Source organism: Garra rufa, chromosome 22 (assembly GCF_049309525.1).
Source record: "Garra rufa chromosome 22, GarRuf1.0, whole genome shotgun sequence".
Classification (NCBI taxonomy): Eukaryota; Metazoa; Chordata; class Actinopteri; order Cypriniformes; family Cyprinidae; genus Garra; species Garra rufa.
Genome location: NC_133382.1, coordinates 26,136,925 through 26,157,964, shown reverse-complemented (window position 1 = coordinate 26,157,964; position 21,040 = coordinate 26,136,925). Strand labels below are relative to the sequence as shown.

Below are 21,040 nucleotides of genomic sequence, written 5' to 3'. Positions count from 1 at the left end.
TCCTAAATCTGCTCACAAGTTAGCATCTTCAGAATGTTGGCATCATGTCAAAAAAGTTTGGTGTGAATTGGTTGGTTTTCCCGAGAGAAGTATATAAAATTCCACAGCCTGATTTTTCCAAATATCCACATTCAAATCAAAATAGCCAACTTCCTGTCGATCGTAGCTAATGGGTGTAAATTAGAAATGTTTCTGGCTTGATGAGATCAATATATGTACCGAGTTTGGTGACTGTAGGACAAACGAAACCCCCAACTTTTGTCAAAAGGTGGCGCTATGGAGTGCCTGCTCCACGCCCATTTATGGGCTTTTATCAGTGTCTAAATATCATTAATACAGATGTGTGTGTGAAGTTTCATGAAATTCTGAGTATTTTAAGTGGCTCCAAAACACAAAAAGCTAAAGTTAAAGTTTGACACGTTGCCATGGCAACATGATAAAAGTTATCGATAATGCAATTCACAGATTCTCATTGGCCATGTTTCAACATTATTGAGATGAAGTTTGAAGCAAATTGAGTAAAATTAAGAGGTTGATTTAAAAGCATTTAGAAAACGTTGCGCTTTGTGCTGCCAGTTGGTGGCGCTATAACTTTGACTCCTAATAGTCACATCTCTGTGATCGGCATCATAAGATGAACAAACTGCTGAAGTTTGGTCAAAATCAGACAAAGTGTGTTAAAGTTATTAGACACTTCCTGTTTCTCATTTCTCGCCATAACTTTGTCGCCCCGCCACGACCAAACCGTTCGAGATATCAAAAATCCCCTGGCAATTTTGCGTCCCCAATGTCTTGAGGTCATGCTGACCGAGTTTGGTGGCAATTGGTGGAAAGGCTTGGGAGGAGTATTTCAAATTCCATTGCATGCGCTTTTTAGACATCCCTGAATAGCTGACTTCCTGTTGGGCGAAGCACTGACTTTGAGCATGAAAGTTGTTTGGCCCGATGAGGTCTATATGTGTATGAATTTTGATAAATGTAGGTCAACTGGTGTGTGCTCCAGAGTCCCTCAAAAGTAAAAATTTTTAACGCTGTGCCACGCCCCCCCCAGGTGACCCCCCCATGTCAAAGTTTGTCCGGCCCTGATGGCCGCAGGTTCCAATGTGTGTGCAAATTTTCAAGAGTTTTCGTGTATGTTAAGGGCCCCGAAATGACCCAAAACATTGATGAAATAATAATAATAATAATAATTAAAGCTGCAAGCAGCGTTGACCGGGCCCTCGCCGTCTGGCAGTCGCCATCCCGATAGCATCAGGAAAACGGTGCCCAGTTGGCACATGCATTCACAATAACCCTTTGGACTAACCCTAACTGTCTCTCCTCCTGTCTGACTCTTTCTCTTACCACCCATCCCACCTCCTTACACTCAGCCACTTACCACACAAACACACAGAGTGCAGAGCAGAGTGAGATCAGATTTGTTTTTTAATTTTCTTTCATTCGTGGAGTTTTGTATAATTATGAAATGAACTGTGTTTAATCAGAATGAATAGTTATTTGTATGAAAAAAGTTTCAAAGAGTTAGGATGCTGCACTTTAAATATATAATAAATCATTGAAAATTGAAAATGGAAAATAAAATTCTAGGCACGCTATCTGCCTCAAAAACACAGGAAACAAATATTTGAATGTATTTTGTATTTTTATTTATTTGCCATGGCAACAGCATTTGATGCATCAGGGACGCCTTTACAGACTCTCATCGGCCGTGTTTTTACATCATTCTGATGAAGTTTGAAGAAAATCGAGTACAAATATATTGTTCGTTGTTCGTTCGTGTGTTAGTTCATTAACCAATGTTAACAAAAGAGACCCTATTTTAAATAGTTACCATGTTTTATGATCTACATCCATTTTTTTATATTATTTTTATGATCTATAAGCATCTGTGAAATAAATATAAACAAATATATTAAAAATAAATACATATTTACTTAGTTGATGTATTTGTTTCTCATTCTAATTAAGTGAACTGAGCAGTATAGTGTCATACTTATAATATTTTTTATTCTATCAGTGAGATTGTATATATGTATATAAATCATATAATTTTTCCTTAAAAGATTAAAAAAATATTTTAATGCTCTTTAAGCACCTATACAAAATAATTATGTAAAAGTACACTGACAGTACAGTCTATATCAACTGATTCTATGGATTATTTTCATTCTTATACACTGAGAATGAGCTAAATAGCATTAGAGGTCAAACGATTCCTTATCTTATGAGGACCTCTAGTGTTCATCCCTGGTATTAGAGCTTTAATCTGACAAATTTATGTGACACTTTTAATGTTTTTGGGGCCTCTGAGCATGATAACATTTTGAAACTACACGTATTTCCTAAGAATTTCTTGTTCTTTATATGTAAAAAGTTTTGATGAGTTAGAATAATGCAATTTAAAGATATATGAAAATAACTCTTCATCTTTTTTATTGTTACTTTCATAAATCACCACATCAACACCGTTCAAGATGTCCCAAAGCCGTTCACAATTTAACATCTTCAGTATCTTGGCATCATGTTGACAAAGTTTTGTGTGAACTGTCTGATTCTGCTATGAGTGATATGAATTTATTCACAGCTATATTTAAAAACACAGGAAACAAATGTTAAAGTTTGACATGTTGCCATGGCAACAGCATTTGATGTATCAAGGACCCCTTCACAGATTCTCATCGGCCGTGTTTTGATATTATTCTGATGAAGTTTGAAGCAAATTGAGTAAAATTAAGAGGTTGATTTAAAAGCGTTTTGCAAGCAAAACACTTCCTGCTGCCAGTTGGTGGCGCTATAACTTTGACTCATAATAGTCACATCTCTGTGATCGGTATCATACGACGAACAAACTGCTTAAGTTTGGTCAAAATCAGATAAAGTGTGTCAAAATTATTAGACATTTCCTGTTTCTCATTTCTCGCCATAATTTGTCGCCCTGCCACGGCCAAACCGTTCGAGATAGCAAAAATCCCCTGGCAATTTTGCATTCCCAATATCTTGAGATCATGTTGACCGAGTTTGGTGGCCATCGGTGGAAAGGTCTAGGAGGAGTATTTCAAATTCCACAGCTTGATTTTTCCAAAAATCCATATTTAAATAAAAATAGCTGACTTCCTGTTGGTCGTAGCTAATGGGTGTAAATTAGAAAGTTGTCCGGCTTGATGAGTCCAATATATGTACCGAGTTTGGTGACTGTAGGACAAAGTAACCCCCCAACTTTTGTCAAAAGGTGGCGCTATGGAGCGCCTGCTCCACGCCCATTTATGGGCTTTTATCAGTGTTTAACTGTCATTAATACAGATGTGTGTGTTGAGTTTCATGAAATTCTAAGCATTTTAAGTGGCTCAAAAACACAAAAAACTAAAGTTAAAGTTTGACACGTTGCCATGGCAACATGATAAAAGTTTTGGATAACGCCCTTCACAGATTCTCATCGGTCGTGTTTTGACATTATTGTGATGAAGTTTGAAGCAAATTGAGTAAAATTAAGAGGCTGAGTTTAAAGCGATTCAAAAACGTCACGCTTTCTGCTGCCAGTTGGTGGCGCTATAACTTTGACTCATAATAGTCACATCTCTGTGATCGGCATCAGACGGTGAACAAACTGCTGAAGTTTAGTCAAAATCAGACAAAGTATGTCAAAGTTATTAGGCACTTCCTGTTTCTCATTTCTCGCCATAAATTTGTCGCCCCGTCACGGTCAAACCGTTCGAGATATCAAAAATCCCCTGGCAATTTTGCGTCCCCAATGTCTTGAGATCATGCTGACCGAGTTTGGTGGCCATCGGTGGAAAGGCCTAGTAGGAGTATTTCAAATTCCATTGCATGCACTTTTTAGACATCCCTGAATAGCCAACTTCCTGTTTGGCGAAGCATGGACTATGAGTGTGAAATTTGTTCGGCCCGATGAGGTCTATATGTGTATGAATTTTGGTGACTGTAGGTCAACCGTTGTGCGCTCCAGAGCCCTTCAAAAGTCGCAATTTTTAACGCTGTGCCATGCCCCCCCCAGGTGACCCCCCCATGTCAAAGTCTGTCCGGCCCTGATGGCCGCAGGTTCCAATGTGTGTGCAAAGTTTCAAGAGTTTTCGTGTATGTTAAGGCCCCCGAAATCCCCCAAAACATTGAAAAAAAAATAATAATAATAATAATAATAATAATTAAAGCTGCAAGCAGCGATGACCGGGCCCTCGCCGTCTGTGCAGTCTCCATCCCGATAGCATCAGGAAAACGGTGCCCAGTTGGCACATGCATACACAGTAACCCTTTGGACTAACCCTTACTGTCTCTCCTCCTGCAGAGCAGAGTGAGATCAGATATATATTTTTTTCTTTCATTCGTGGAGTTTTGTATAATTATGAAATGAACTGTGTTTGATCAGAATGAATAGTTATTTGTATGAAAAAAGCTTCGAGTTAGGATGCTGCACTTTAAATATCATTGAAAATAAAATCATTGAAAATTGAATAAAAATCATTGAAAATTGAAAATGGAAAATGAAATTCTAAGCACGCTATCTGCCTTAAATATCACAGGAAACAAATATTTTAATGTATTTTTTATTTTTATTTATTTGCCATGGCAACAGCATTTGATGCATCAGGGCTTTTACATTATTCTGATGAAGTTTGAAGAAAATCGAGTACAAATATATTGTTCGTTATTTGTTCGTGTTTGTTAGTTCATTAGCCATTGTTAACAAAAGAGACCCTATTTTAAATAGTTACCATGTTTTATGGTCTACAAGCATTTTTAAATATTATTTTAATAATCTATAAGCATCTGTGAAATAATTATAAACAAATATATAAAAAATAAATACATATTTACTTAGTTGATTTTTTTGGTCTTTTTGTATTTGTTTCTCATTCTAATTAAGTGAACTGAGCAGTATAGTGTCATACTTATAAGATTTTTTGTTCTATCAGTGAGAGTGTATATATGTATTTAAATCATATAACTTTTCCTTAAAAGATAAAAAAAAGATTTTAATGCTCTTTAAGCACCTATACAAAATAATTATGTATAAGTACACTGACAATACAGTACAAATCAACTGATTCTATGGATTATTGTCATTCTTATACACTGACAATGAGCTAAATAGCATTAGAGGTCAAACGATTCCTTATGTTATGAGGACCTCTAGTGTTCATCCCTGGTATTAGAGCTTTAATCTGACAAATTTATATAACACTTTTAATGTTTTTGGGGCCTCTGAGCATGATAACATTTTGAAACTACACGTATTTCCTAAGAATTTCTTGTTCTTTATATGTAAAAAGTTTTGATGAGTTAGAATAATGCAATTCAAAGATATATGAAAAAACTCTTCATCTTTTTTATTGTTACTTTCATAAATCACCACATCAACACGGTTCAAGATATCCCAAAGCCGTTCACAATATAGGGAACATTTTCACAATATTCTGAGGATGACGATAAGAACAAGTAATTCATGATGATAACAAAATGTTAATATTGCTTGCTTTACGTCCACCACTTCTGCTTAAATGTCATCGTTACCTATCTGTTCAATTTGTGTGTGGATATTGCTTTGCAGGTGACACCTGTTATAAGACATCACTTTTAAGCGCTACATAACTAAGAATCAATTAGGAAAACGGTCAAAGTTGGCACATGCATTCACATTAACCCTCAGCCAGTTTGGATTTAAAGTTTGAATTGAAAGGGTAAAATTTTAAAATCAACACACAGACACATACACACTAAATGTACAATTTTACCATCCAGTTTCATTTGTTAACATTAACTATATTAGTTAACATGAACAATAATTAAATAGCATTTATTAATGTTAATTAATATTAACCTAAAAAAGTACTCATATATTGTTTAAAGGTAAATTAGTATCTTTTAACATAGTGTATGTACTGTGAATTAACATGAACATGAACACAGTTCATGTGGGTGTACAGCAATACACAATAAAGTGCTCAATAAACCCTTCATTCTTTAAAAATATCTTTAAAAATCAAGTTGGGTATTGTAATGGGGCGATATATAAATATAACTCATCTTAAAATGGTACAATTTTCAGATGTTTTGAACAGATAACAGCAAAGTTTGTTTTGTTGTCAAAGTTTGTCTGGAAATTGTTAGTGTTTTTTTTATTCAATCTAAAATTTAAATTATGAAAATAAATGTCTATCAATGAAGATAAATCGCTCATGCTAAAAAGTTGTATTTTTCTTAATCTTTTGCTATGTGACTGAATAGGACAAGTTCATGGTATAGTTCAGTAAAAAATAAATAAACAACTGCAATATACAAAGAATGAAAGAGTTTGTGACCCTTTATATTTTCTTAAAGATCAGACTCTCAAAGTTCAGACATATTTATCTAGATTAAACTACAGCAATGTGTAATGTGCAATGAGCATCTTCCTCAAAGATGGTCTGAAGCAAAACAGCATGTTCCACTGGTCTCTCTCCCTTTCACCCCTCCCCCCTTCAGTCACTCTTAGTGTCAACACAGACAGTCAGCCCAGTGACAGCAGGTTACTGAGTTCTTATTTTAATTTCCTTTAATTCATAGAAGCGTGATTAGTTATGATATTACCAGCACTTGCTCATGATGATTAGATCTTTGTGTGAAAAAAGTTTTAAAGAGTTTGGATGCTGCACTTTAAAGATATAAAAAATTAGGGTTATGTTTTTTACTATATCTTTAAAAAATCACCACGTCAACACCGTTCGAGATATCCAAAATCCGCTCGCAATTTAACATCTTCAGAATCTTCTCTTCATGTTAAAAAAGTTTGGTGTGAACAGCTGGTTGTTCTTAGGAGTAGTGTGAATTTGTTTACTACCTGATTTTTCAAAAAATCCACCTTCAAATCAAAATAGCCGGCTTTCTGTTGGTCTTAGCTAATGAGTTTGATTTAGAAAGTTGTCCAGATTGATGAGAACAATATATGTACAGAGTTTGGTGACTGTAGGAAAAACTAACCCCCCAACTTTTGTCAAAAGATGGCGCTATAGAGTGCCTGCTCCACGCCCATTTATGACCTTTTGCCAGTGTCTAACTATCATTAATATTGATGTGTGTGTTGAGTTTCATGAAATTCTAAGCATGTTATCTGCCTCGAAAAGACAGGAATGTAATTTTAAAGTTTGTCACGTTGCCATGGCAACAGCATTTGATTTATCATCGACCCCTTTACATATTCTTATCGGCCGTGTTTTGACATGATTTTGATGAAGTTTAAAGAAAATCGAGTAAAATTAAGAGGCTGATTTCAAAGCATTTTGAAAATGACACGTTTCCTGCTGCCAGTTGGTGGCGCTATAACTTTGACTCATAATAGTCACATTTATGGAATCGGCATCATACAAGGAACAAACTGGTGAAGTTTCATCAGAATCAGGCAATGTGTGCAACAGTTATTAGACACTTCCTGTTTCTCATTTCTCGCCATAACTTTCTCGCCTTGCCACGGCCAAACCGTTCGAGATATCAAAAATCTCCTCGCAATTTAGCGTCCCCAATGTCTTGAGATCATGCTGACCGAGTTTGGTGACAATCCCATGGAATTCCTGGGAGGAGTACGTTAAATTCCAGAGCATGCACTTTTTAAACAGCCCTAAATATCTCACTTCCTGTTGCGTGGAGCCCATGACATAGAGTACAAAAGTTGTTCAGCTCGATGAGTTCTATATGTGTACCGAGTTTCATATGAGTACGTGCAAGTATGTGTGCGCAGTACATCAAGTTTTCAAACTGTGTTCCAGGGGGCGCTGTAGATGCCCTGAACCACGCCCGGGTCCCAGCCTCTGTGGCGTCCGGACGACGGCAGATTCCGACGTGTGTGCAAATTTTCAAGAGTTTTTGAGTATGTTAAGGCCCCCAAAAGTGCCCCAACGGTTGAAAAAAAAGAAAAAAAAAAAAAAAAAAATAAGAACCCTTAGAAGAACAATAGGGCCTTCGCCCTTTTGGGCTCGGGCCCTAATAATCCTTAGAAAAACAATAGGGCCTTCGCCCTTTTGGGCTCGGGCCCTAATTAAAGCTGCGAGCAGCGATGAACGGGCCCTCGCACCCGGGCTCACCGCCGACCGGTGGCTTCAGGAAAACAGCAATCGGTGGGCAGTATGCTTTTAATACAGTAAATATAGAAAAAATATGTCATAAGTCATTTAAATGTGCCAAAATTGCTGCTGCCAGCTGGTGGCGCTATGCCTATAACTGATTATTGACATGTAGATGTGTTCAGGCCAGCACTATTATCAAACATATGAAGTTTGGTGCAGATTGACCTTGGTATGTTTGAGTTAGTGAAATATATGAGATATCCTGCTGCCAACAGGTGGCGCTATGATAATATCTGAATATTGGTCTTTAGGTGTCTTCAGGCCAGGACTCTTACCAAACCTGTGAATTTTGTGGCAGATCAGACATTTTCAGGCTAAGTTATAACCACTTCTATGTCTATGCAGAAACATCAAACTTTGTCAGGCCACCACGGACATGCCCTTTAATGAAAACTCAAGATCTTCACAATTTAACATCTCTAAGGCCTCAAGATCAGACTGACCAAATATAATGTTGATTTAATTAAATGCAATCAATGCAAGGACTTCAGATAGATGCCAACTGTGAACCAGTATGCTACAAATAAGAACATGTAATTCATGATGATAGCAAAATGTTATTATTGCTTCCTTTATATCCACCACTTCTGCTTAAATGTCATTGTTACCTATCTGTACAATTTTTGTATAATATATTTTTGTATAAAATCAATTGTTGTCATAACTAAGAATCAATAAGGAAGACGGTGCCCAGTTGGCACATGCATTCACAGTAACCATCTGCTAGTTTGGATTTTAAGTTTACAGAATTGAAAGGGTTACACTTTAAAATCAACACACAGACACATACACACAAAATATAAAATGTTGCCATCCAGTTTCATTTGTTAAAATTAACTATATCAGTTAACATGACCAATAAATAAATAGCATTTATTAATGTTAATTAATATTAAGCTAAAAAAAGTATTCATATAAAGTTTATGTACTGTGAATTAACATGAACATGAACACAGTTCATGTGGGTGTACAGCAATACACAATAAAGTGCTCTATAAACGCTTCATTCTTTCAAAATATCTTTAAAAATCAAGTTGAGTATTTTAACGGGGTGATACATATATATAACTGATCTTAAAATTATGGTTTTCAGATGTTTTGAAGAGATAACAGTAACGTTTGTTTTGTTGTCAAAGTTTGTCTTAATTTTTTATTATTATGATTTTATATTCAATAAATAACACTATGTAAATATTGTCTATCAATGAAGATAAATTGATCATGCTAAAAAGTTGTATTTTTTAAAATCTTTTGCTATGTGACTGAATAGGACAAGTTCATGGTACAGTTAAGTAAAAAATAAATAAAAAACAACAACTGCAAAAAATGAACAATGAAAGACTTAGTGACCCTTTATATTTTCTCAAAATATCAGACTCTCAAAGATCAGACATATTTATGTAATTACACTACATACAGTATGTGCATTTTGTTCAAAGATGGTCTGTAGGATGGCTCTCTACTCTGTCACCCTCTCTGCCTCTCACCCCTCCCCCCTGCAATAATGAGCTTCTCTGTGCCTGACTGAACGCACATACATACAGTAGAGACATTCACCAGAGTGACAGCAGGTTTCTGAGTTCTTTTTTTAAATTTTCTTTAATTCATAGAAGCTTGTATACATTTTTTATTTCCAGCACTTGCTCAGAATGATTAGATCTATGTGTGAAAAAAGTTTTAAAGAGTTTGGATGCTGCACTTTAAAGATATAAAAATATTTTTTACTATATCTTTAAAAAATCACCACGTCCACACCGTTCAAGATATCCAAAATCCGCTCGCAATTTAACATCTTCAGAATATTCTCTTCATGTTAAAAAAGTTTGGTGTGAACAGCTGGTTGTTCTTAGAAGTAGTGTGCATTTGTTTACAGCCTGATTTTTCCAAAAATCCACATTCAAATCAAAATAGCCGGCTTCCTGTTGGTCTCAGCTAATGAGTTTGATTTAGAAAGTTGTCCAAATTGATGAGATTAATATATGTACAGAGTTTAGTGACTGTAGGAAAAACTAACCCCCCAACTTTTGTCAAAAGATGGCGCTATAGAGTGCCTGCTCCACGCCCATTTATGACCTTTTGCCAGTGTCTAACTATCATAAATATTGATGTGTGTGTTGAGTTTCATGAAATTCTAAGCATGTTAACTGCCTCGAAAAGACAGGAATCTAATTTTAAAGTTTGACATGTTGCCATGGCAACAGCATTTGATTTATCATCGACCCCTTTACATATTCTTATCGGCCGTGTTTTGACATGATTTTGATGAAGTTTAAAGAAAATCGAGTAAAATTAAGAGGCTGATATCAAAGCATTTTGAAAATGACACACTTCCTGCTGCCAGTTGGTGGCGCTATAACTTTGACTCATAATAGTCACATTTATGGAATCGGCATCATACAACGAACAAACTGGTGAAGTTTCATCAGAATCAGGCAATGTGGTCAACAGTTATTAGACACTTCCTGTTTCTCATTTCTCGCCATAACTTTGTCGCCTTGCCACGGCCAAACCGTTCGAGATATCAAAAATCTCCTCGCAATTTAGCGTCCCCAATGTCTTGAGATCATGCTGACCGAGTTTGGTGACAATCCCATGGAATTCCTGGGAGGAGTACGTTAAATTCCAGAGCATGCGCTTTTTAAACAGCCCTAAATATCTCACTTCCTGTTGCGTGGAGCCCGTGACATAGAGTACAAAAGTTGTTTGGCTCAGTGAGATCTATATGTGTACCGAGTTTCATATCAATACATGCAAGTATGTGTGCGCAGTACATCAAGTTTTCAAACTGTGTTCCAGGGGGCGCTGTAGAGGCCCTGAACCACGCCCGGGTCCCAGCCTCTTTGGCGTCCTGATGGCCGCAGATTCCGACGGGTGTGCAAATTTTCAAGAGTTTTTGAGTATGTTAAGGCCCCCAAAAGTGCCCGGAAGGTTGAAAAAAAGAAAAAAAAAAAAAAAAAAAAAAAAAAATAACCCTTAGAAGAACAATAGGGCCTTCGCCCTTTTGGGCTCGGGCCCTAATAATAATAATCCTTAGAAAAACAATAGGGCCTTCGCCCATTCTGGGCTCGGGCCCTAATAATCCTTAGAAAAACAATAGGGCCTTCGCCCTTTTGGGCTCGGGCCCTAATTATGAGAATAAAATCTAAATATTTTGAGAATAAAGTCTAAATATTTCAAGAATAAAGTCAAAATTATGAGAATAAAATCAAAATATTACAAAATATCACGAGAGTAAAGTCAAAATATTTTAAGAATAAAGTTGAAATATTTCAAGGATAAAGACAAAATAATAAGTAAATTATAAAGTCGAAATATGACAAAATATTACGAGAGTAAAATCTAAATATTACGAGAATAAAGTTGAAATATTTAGAGAATAAAGTCAAAATATTTTGAGAATAAAGTTAAAACATTATGAATATTACGAGAATAAAGTCTAAATATTTTGAGAATAAAGTCTAAATATTTTGAGAATAAAGTCTAAATATTACGAAATATTACAAGAGTAAAGTCTAAATATTTTGACAAAAAAGTTGAGATATTTTGAGAATAAGGTCGAAATTACCAGAATAACATCAAAATATTATGAAATATTACGTATATAAAGTCTAAATATTTTGAGAATAAAGTCTAAATATTACGAAATATTACGAGAGTAAAGTCTAAATATTGCAAGAACAAAGTCACAGAACAAAGTCTAAATATTACAAGAACAAAGTCTAAATATTACAAGAACAAAGTCTAAATATATTACAGAATAAAGTCTAAACTATTTTGACAAAAAAAGTTGAAATATTTTGAGAATATAGTCGAAATTACCAAAATAAAATCCAAATATTAAGAAATATTACGCAAATAAAGTCTAAATATTTTGAGAATAAAGTCTAAATATTTTGAGAATAAAGTCTAAATATTATGAAGTATAACGAGAATAAAGTCTAAATATTTTGAGAATAAAGTCTAAATATTTTGAGAATAAAGTCTAAATATTACGAAATATTACAAGAGTAAAGTCTAAATATTACAAGAATAAAGTCTAAATATTTTGACAAAAAAGTTGAGATATTTTGAGAATAAGGTCGAAATTACCAGAATAACATCAAAATATTATGAAATATTACATATATAAAGTCTAAATATTTTGAGAATAAAGTCTAAATATTACGAAATATTACGAGAGTAAAGTAAAGTCTAAATATTACAAGAACAAAGTCACAGAACAAAGTCTAAATATTACAAGAACAAAGTCTAAATATATTAAAGAATAAAGTCTAAACTATTTTGACAAAAAAAGTTTAAATATTTTGAGAATATAGTCGAAATTACCAGAATAAAATCCAAATATTAAGAAACATTACGCAAATAAAGTCTAAATATTTTGAGAATAAAGTCTAAATATTATGAAGTATTACGAGAATAAAGTCTAAATATTTTGAGAATAAAGTCTAAATATTATGAAGTATTACGAGAATAAAGTCTAAATATTTTGAGAATAAAGTCAAAATTAAGAGAATAAAGTCAAAATATTACAAACTATTACGAAAATAAAGTTATAAAGTTATAATATTTTGAGTTTTTATTCTATCCTATTGCACATGCAAATAGCCTGGATTGGGACCACCGACATTCTTGTAATTTCTAATTTATTCTCATTATATTTTTACTTTATTCTTGTAACTTCGACTTTATTCTCATAATATTTAGTTTTTATTCTCAAAATATTATGACTTTAATCTCGTTATTTTAGATTTTCAATTTTTTTTTTATCATGGCACAAAAATGCCATCGTACAAAATACTACTGTTACTACGTTAAAAATTGTTTTTGAAAGAAGTCTCTCATGCTCACCAAGGCTGCATTTGTTTGAGCAAAAATACATAAACATTGCAAAATGTTATTCCAATTTAAAATAACTGATTTCAATTTTAAAGGTATAGTTCACCCAAAAATTTAAATTCAGTAATTACTCGCCCTCATGTAGTTCCAAAACCCATAAGACCTTTGTTCATCTTCAGAACACAAAAGATATTTTTGATGAGCTTTCTGCTTACATTCAAAGCCCAGAAATGTAGTTGTAAAACAGTGTTTTGATATCGGAAGCCCCACTTTCACATCTAATTGCTTGAATAAAGAGTTAAGCCTTAGTCTGTATACGTCTTATATGCTTCATCTAAGATAAAAACATCAGATGCAATGGCAGATCTAGCCTCGGGCTGCCGTATCCATCTCAATAATGTGCTTCATTTACAGCCACTTTCACCTTCTGTGCTTTATCAGCTTGTTTACGTCTTCCTTCATGTGCCTCGCAGGCTCTTGGTGTTCTCTGTTCTTCCCACTTTTGCATTGCACCCTCAAAATGGCTTTGATCCTTCCAGATGTGTTATAAAAATGCTTCTTTTCCCATCAGCTTTTAATTACTGTTATTTGCTGACACAAGTGGTAAGCGTCGGGGGCTTCGTTCCTTTCTCCTGTTCCTCTCTTTGATCCCAAATCCCCCACCCCTTGTTTTCCCTCTCTTCATCACGTGCTGATTACAGGTGTGGCCGTGTGAGCGGATGCCGCCATGGGAGCACACGGATGCTTGGTTGTGTGAAGCCGAGAGCAGGCTCATTATATGATCGGGCTTGTGTAGGCCAAAGCAACCAGCCAATTAGCTGTTGGTTTCTGTTCCTGGAGAAGAGCTCTGCTGGCCTCTGTAGCCTGTTCTTCTGCGGAGCTGTTCATTAGGAAGAGATCATGACTTGTTTCTAGCGTAGTGGACGTAATTGCAGTGTTTTTGTGGTGACGTGTGAAAGCCTGACACACGTTTAGCACGTATGTTACTGGATAATTGGTGGATGAATTCCCAGTGCGACTTGCATTGACACTTCAACGGAACTGGATTTTGGACTTTTAAGTTTACCATTAGCTGGGTTGTTTTTCTTGAGGTTCTTTCCACATGACTCATGATAGCGTTGACCAGTGCACTGAACTCAAGTGATTTCAACTTTGACCTTGCTGCTGACCTTTTGAAGTGCATTCAATTTGCATGATGCATCTACAGTGCCTTGCAAAAGTATTCATACCCTTTCATTTTTCTCACATTTTGTTTTGTTGCAGCATTATGTTGAACTGCTTTAAATTACCTTTTTTTCCACATCGGCCTACATCTCATATACCATAATGACAAAGCAATGACAAAAACAGGTTTGTAACAACTTTGCAAATTTATTAGAAATAAAAAACTGAAAAGATTGCATAAGTATTCATACCCTTTTCTGGGACACTCGAAATTTAGCTCAGGAGCATTCATATTGCTTCTAGATGTTACTACACTTCGAGTGGAGTTAAACTGTGGCAAATTCATTTGAATGAGTATGATTTAGAAAGGCACACACCAATCAGAAAAGGTCTAACAGCTGAAAATGCATATCAGAGCAAAAACCAAGTCCTGAGGTCAAGATAACTGCCTGTAGAGCTCAGTGACAGACTTGTGTTAAGGCAATGATCTAGGGAAGAGTTCAGAAAAAAATCTGCTGCATTGAAGGTTCACAGAAGCATGTAGCCTCCATTATCCATAATGGAAGACGACTGGAACAACTAGGACTCTAGAAAATGTCTGCCAGCCCCGATCCAAGCTGACAGAGCTTGAGAGGTGAAAAGGTGAGGCAAAGAATGGCAGATAATTGCCAAATGCAGATGTGCAAAGCTTGTCACATCATACCCAAAAAGACTTGAGGCTGTAAAGGTGCTTCAACTATGTACTGAGTTAAGGGTATGAATACTTATGCAATGTACTTATTTCAGTGTTTTATTTTTAATAAATTTGTAAAATTTGCAAATCTGGTTTTTGCTTTGTCATTATTATGGTGTATGAAGTGTAAATTGATGTGGGGGAAAAACTAATTTAAAGCAGTTTAACATAATGCTGCAACAAAACAAAATGTGAAAAAAATGAAGGGGTATGAATACTTTTACAAGGCACTGTATCTTTTTTTTTTGCAGTATGATGAAATGAGAAAAGTTTAAAAACTTTCAAACTTCATGAAGAGATCTTGAATGCCTCAGTTTCTTTTTTGTTCTTTTCAATCATTGTTCCTTAGTTCTTGAGCTGATTTTAATTCAACAGTAAGGTTTTGTGAATCACATTTGATGAGCTCTATTTTTCTTCCTGCTGCGTATCTAAGCAGTCACAAGGATTTACATTTTTTTTTTTTTGTTACAAGCTCAAATGTTTCTACAGTTTGCTGTTATATTCTCTGTGTTTGATCTAGACATCTAGAGTCCACTGTGATTTGGATATCTGGCTGCTGTTGGCTGTGTCGATGTGTGAATGGCACATTTCGGGATTTGTTGGCAGGTGCTATAGCCATGTTTGCTGTGTTTGTTTGGTTGGCTTAACCAACACTCAGTATTGAGAAGCACAGGTGTTAGACAGGATGGTGTGGTCCTGGGGGGTGAGAATAGAGCTTGGAGTAGGAGGGCGGGGAGGCATCTGTGCGACCAGCAGTATCCAGGATTAAACGTGTCTGTACAATCAAACACTTTTTTTAACTCAGTAAATCAGGGCTGGGTAGATTTGGAGTGCTTTTAGTTTGTAACTGTGGTCTAGAGGTTAGCACAGGTGGACCCAAAATGTGTAGATGATTTGAGTTTGAATCCAGATTGTACAAATAAAAGCTGTAAACAAGCCAAAAATACACTTAAGTGCAGCAGCATTTAGTGTTGGTGGCTAAATCTCATCTGTTTTCTTCTTTTTAGAAGTAGAAGGTTATTGGTTCAAGGGTTAGTTTACTCAAAATAAAAATGTTGTTGTTAATTACTCACCCTCATGTCGTTCCAAACCTGTAAGACCTTCTTCAGGACACAAATTACCACATTTTTGATGAAATCTGAGAGCTTTCTGACCCTGCATAAACAGCAATGCATCTACCACGTTCAAGGTCCAGAAAGGTAGTAAGGACATTGTTAAAATAGTCCATGTGACATTAGTGGTTCAGCCATAATTTTATGAAGCTACGAGAATACTTTTTGTGAGCAAAGAAAACAAAAATAGCAACTTTATTCAACGTTTTTTTCTTTTCCGTGTCAGTCTTCAACGCATGTTCACAAGAGTACCTCGTGTGTACACTACTGTTTAAAATTTTGAGGTTGGTAAAATTTTCAAAATGTTTTTGAAAGAGTTGAAAATACAGTAAACATATAATTTATTCCTTTGATGGCAAAGCTGAGAATAAAGTCAAAATATTACGAAATATTATGAGAATAGTCTAAATATAGTGAGAATAAAGTCTAAATATTTTGAGAATAAAGTCTACATATTTTGAGAATAAAGTCTAAATATTACGAAAGAAAAGACAAAATATGTTAAGAATAAAGTCTAAATATTACGAGAATAATGTCTAAATATTGCAAGAATAAAGTCTAAATATTAAAGTAAAAAAAAATAAAGCTGAATTTTGAGAAATCGAAATGATAGTAAATGCTGTAAATACAAATACAGATTGTATTTCGCATAAATAGAAAATTCAACATGAAATGAAACATTTTTAAATTGACCCATATCTTTTTCTTTTATATGTAATGAATGTTATGCAGTTGCAATTAAAAAGCCCTTATTGGCATTTTTACAATATTAATGATCATGTTAAATGATAATGTAATGTAAGAGTCAAAAAAGCACATTTGGTGCATTAATAAGACAAAATAAGGTTGTGAAGTACTGTTAAATGAATGCTTCTATTCTATTCTATTCTATTCTATTCTAGATGCTTTTCAGATCCTACTGTGACTCATCTTCATTTTGACTTTCAGTCATCTGTGCTCTACTTTGTAAAATGGCATATGCAGTGTGGTCTATATACTATCTAGCCTGCATTTATTTGATCCAATGTACAGCACAAACAGTAAAATTCAAAAATATTTTACTATTTAAAATAACTGATTTTTATTTGAATATATTTTAAAATGTAATTTATTCCTGTGATCAAAGCTGAATTTTTAGCATCATTACTCCAGTCCTCAGTGTCACATGATCTTTCAGAAATCATTCTAATATGCCGATTTGCTGTTCAAGGAACATTATTTTAATATTTAAAACAGTTGAGTACATTTTTTTAGGATTCTTTGATGAATTGAAAGATCCAAAGATCAGCATTTATCTGAAATAAAACACTTTTGTAACATTATACACTAGAGGATGCTTTAAATTGATCAAAAGTAATGATAAAGACAAAAGATTTCTATTTCAGATAAATGCTGAACTTTCTATTCATCAAAGAAACCTAAAAAAATCTACATCAAAGTGATTTCTTTGAAATCAAAGGAATACATTACATTTTAAAATATATTCAAACAGAAAAGAGTTATTTTAAATAGCATAAATATTTCCATCTTTTACTGTTTTTGCTGTACTTTAGATCAAATAAATGCAGGCTTCTTTAATTTTTAAATCTGGTGTTGTATATTCAGTGATTACACTAAGAGACCTGATTTTATTCACACATTGTGTTGTTGCATGGTTCTGTGTGTTTCTGTGTTTTTTTTTTTTTTTTAAGAAACCTAGTGAGTGTGTTTGGAGCCTGGTCTGGGTAGTACACTTAAAGACCTTAAACTCTTGGAAAATGCATTCTTCAGATGTCCCACATCAAATACGAATCTCCATTGCGATTTCAAATGACTAAATAGTTGCGTTTTTTTCGACACAGTTTTAGCCATCCATTCAAATTGATTCTGATTGCTTTTCCACTTCGGGTGAAGTGTTCAGAGTTTGTCCTCTCCGGTGGAGATAGTAGCTTCTCATCTGTTCCCTTAGAGGGCCGTTTTATCTGTATTGCAGTTAAAATAAGCTGAGTGACTCACCACATACACAAACCAAACAGAGACCCATAAAGTGGCACCTGACACAGAATAGAGATGCTGGCGTCTACCACAATAGAGACGGCGACACAAAAGCTCACTAAAACTTACTGATAGTCAATCCTTTAATTAATCCAGCATGTGGGCATGTGACGGCTTGTGGCTAGAGGGATGCGGAGTGTCATTGTTCCGTTCTGCTTTAATCCGCAGAAACGGGCGTCCCTGTTCATGCAGTGGATCAGCAGCATTCTGTATCTTAATGAGAGCTGAGGCTGCTTTCCTTTGATGTCACTGCTGTATTTTATGAATGACAGTGAGTCTTATATAACTGCACTAGCTGCCCTCACTCAGCATACTGAGGCTCCTTGAGGAGAACAGTGATCTGGAACTGATAACAGGGTCTTAGAGCAAGTTTATGCACAGTTGCAAATTTCAACACTTTTTAAAAAAATATATAGATTTAAAGGCTATTTACTGTTGAAGTCAAACGTTTACATACACCTTGCAGAGTCTGCAAAATGTTAATTATTTTACCAAAAGAAGAGGGATCATACTAAGTGCATGTTATTTTTGATTTAGTACTGACCTGAATAACATATTTCACATAAAAGATGTTTACATATAGTCCACAAGAGAAAATAATAGTTGAATTTATAAAAAAATGACCCTGTTCAAAAGTTTACATACACTTGATTCTTAATTCTGTGTTGTTACCTGAATGATCCACAGCTGTGTTTTTTTTGTTTAGTTATAGTTGTTCACGAGTCCCTTTGTCCTGAACAGAAAAATCTTTCAGGTCCCACAAATTCTTTGGTTTTTCAGCATTTTTGTGTGTTTGAACCCTTTCCAACAATGACTGAGGGACTCATATTCAGCTTTTACAGAAGGTTCAAATGCTCACTGATGCTTCAGAAGGAAACACAATGCATTAAGAGCTTTTGAATTTGAAGATCAGGGTAAATTTAACTTACTTTGTCTTCTGGGAAATATGTAAGTATCTTCTGTAGCTTCTGAAGGGCAGTACTAAAAAAAAACAAAAAAACATGATATTTAGGCAAAATTTGAAATCTTCATTCTGTTCAAAAGTTTACACCCCGACTTTTTCTGAAAAACAGCAGGCTGTGGATCATTCAGGTAACAACACAGTATTAAGAATCAAGGGTATGTAAACTTTTGAAACTTTGGATTTTTAGAAAAAAGAGTGATAACAGTATTATTATTATTATTATTATTATTATTATTTATTTAAAAATGTGTTCATGTAAGAGATACTTTATTTAAAATGTATTTATAAAATATGCATTAAAACACTCTAATTTCCCATCTCTATCTCCACAGCTTTCCCCCACGGACAAAAACCTGGAGTTTGACCGAGACTTCCGCATTCGTCATTATGCTGGAGATGTGGTGTAAGTGCACTCTCTGTTGTTTTGGACCATAAGCCCTAAATGCAGTAATTAAAAAGCACTGATAGTAACCCACAGAAGGCTTAACTAAGTGGAAAGTAGTTCTTCCCTTGGGTGCGGATTAGGTTTAAAAAGGTTTGGTAAATAAACATTTGAATGACGCAAGCATGTTAGTCACTCCGAATGATGTAAATGCTAGTTACCAAAACAAGCTGATTCTGAATGTGAATGCAGTTTCATATTCTCACTTGAGCAGTTTGCCAGATTGCAGGCTGTCAGTTGTTTTCCAAAGTTCTGTGGGTGTAAGTGTGATGTGACGCCACATTGAAACGCCTTGTTGATGTTCATGCTCCTTTGTGTGTGTGTGTGTGTGTGTGTGTGTGTGTGTGTGTGTGTGTGTGTGTGTGTGTGTGTGTGTGTGTGTGTGTGTGTGTGTGTGTGTGTGTCTGAGAAAGAGAAAAATGGGTATGGGAAGGATATCTAAAATTATATTCTCAATTAAGGAGCTAGAGCTCTCTTTATGACAGTTATAATAATGCTCGTCTCCAAAGAGGCTTGAGTGTTTACAATAACACTCATTTTTAGACCAGTGTTAAAGGTGAAGTGTATTCTTTTTTTAATGACAAAATACTATATTCTGTCTGAGTTAGCCAGTTGTATTTTCATTCCCTGAAAAATGTAAACTTTTTGTCTCCGTGCAGTTTCAAAACACAGCAACATGGACTCAACCAATGGCATTCGTGTGGAGGCGGGGTTATATATTTATTGACCATTAGAAATTGAGCCGCCCACTTTTTCATCAGCCTTTGTTTCAGAAGAATTTTTTTCATTCATTTCCAATAGGATTGTAAAAACATAATTAGGCATGATCATTTAAAATATCAGTTATATATATATATATTTTTTATAACAATTTAATAATGCGGGCTGATGGCTGCAATAAAAGCATATTCCATGATTAACAAACTTGTACCTCACAGTAGGTCTGCATTTCAAGATTTATAAGTTATCATTTAAATTCCAAAGGAATGAGATTTTTACTTCTGGAACGTAAATGTTGGACTTTATTGCAGAAGAAAACCTTTTTAAAGGGAACCCTGGGTTTTAAGAATCTTATGGCTTAAAGTAAGGTAAACACCCCCTCGATATTGAGTGAAATCTGCACTGAGAAACTATTTCAGTGGCTGCAGCATCATGACAAGCATCTGCATTTCTTCATTCTGCCAGGATGGCATCTAGCGTTTCTTGTAGCTTTTTCAGTAGCTGTGGTCTACTAAAAGCCTCAAAGGTATCATGGGTAAAGAGGAGATAAAAAAGGCGCAAGTCTTTAGGAAGTTTTATTTGTCTACAGGCATCTTCCCATTCTTTTCCCCTCTTTTTATCACTAGGAAAAGCAGTGAAGACCTACAGTGCTTTTCTTGTTGGCCTTTGACTGAAAATTACAACCGAAAGCCGCACAATGTGGCATCATTCCAGTATTTTTATTTTCAGAGTTGTGTTGCTGTAAAAATAGCAACAGGTAGCAGCAGTAACTCAATTTAAAAAAATAAATGGCGTCCCACATAGTCTACAATATGTATAAAACGATGTGGATTTTAAAAATAACATAAATCTTTCATGGGTTTTCTACTACAAAAGACGTATGAGGTAAAAGACATAATTTAAGTTATATTAAACCATACAAAT

General features: G+C 34.9%; 1 protein-coding gene across 1 annotated transcript in view; it reads left to right on the top strand.

The window, feature by feature from the left end:
• myo1d (myosin 1D) overlaps positions 1-21,040 on the top strand; it is a 126,434-nt gene that overhangs the window by 45,006 nt on the left and 60,388 nt on the right. The window contains exon 12 of the mRNA XM_073828070.1: positions 19,287-19,357. Within this exon, the coding sequence (XP_073684171.1) occupies positions 19,287-19,357 (71 nt within the window). The remainder of the gene's footprint in view (positions 1-19,286; positions 19,358-21,040) is intronic.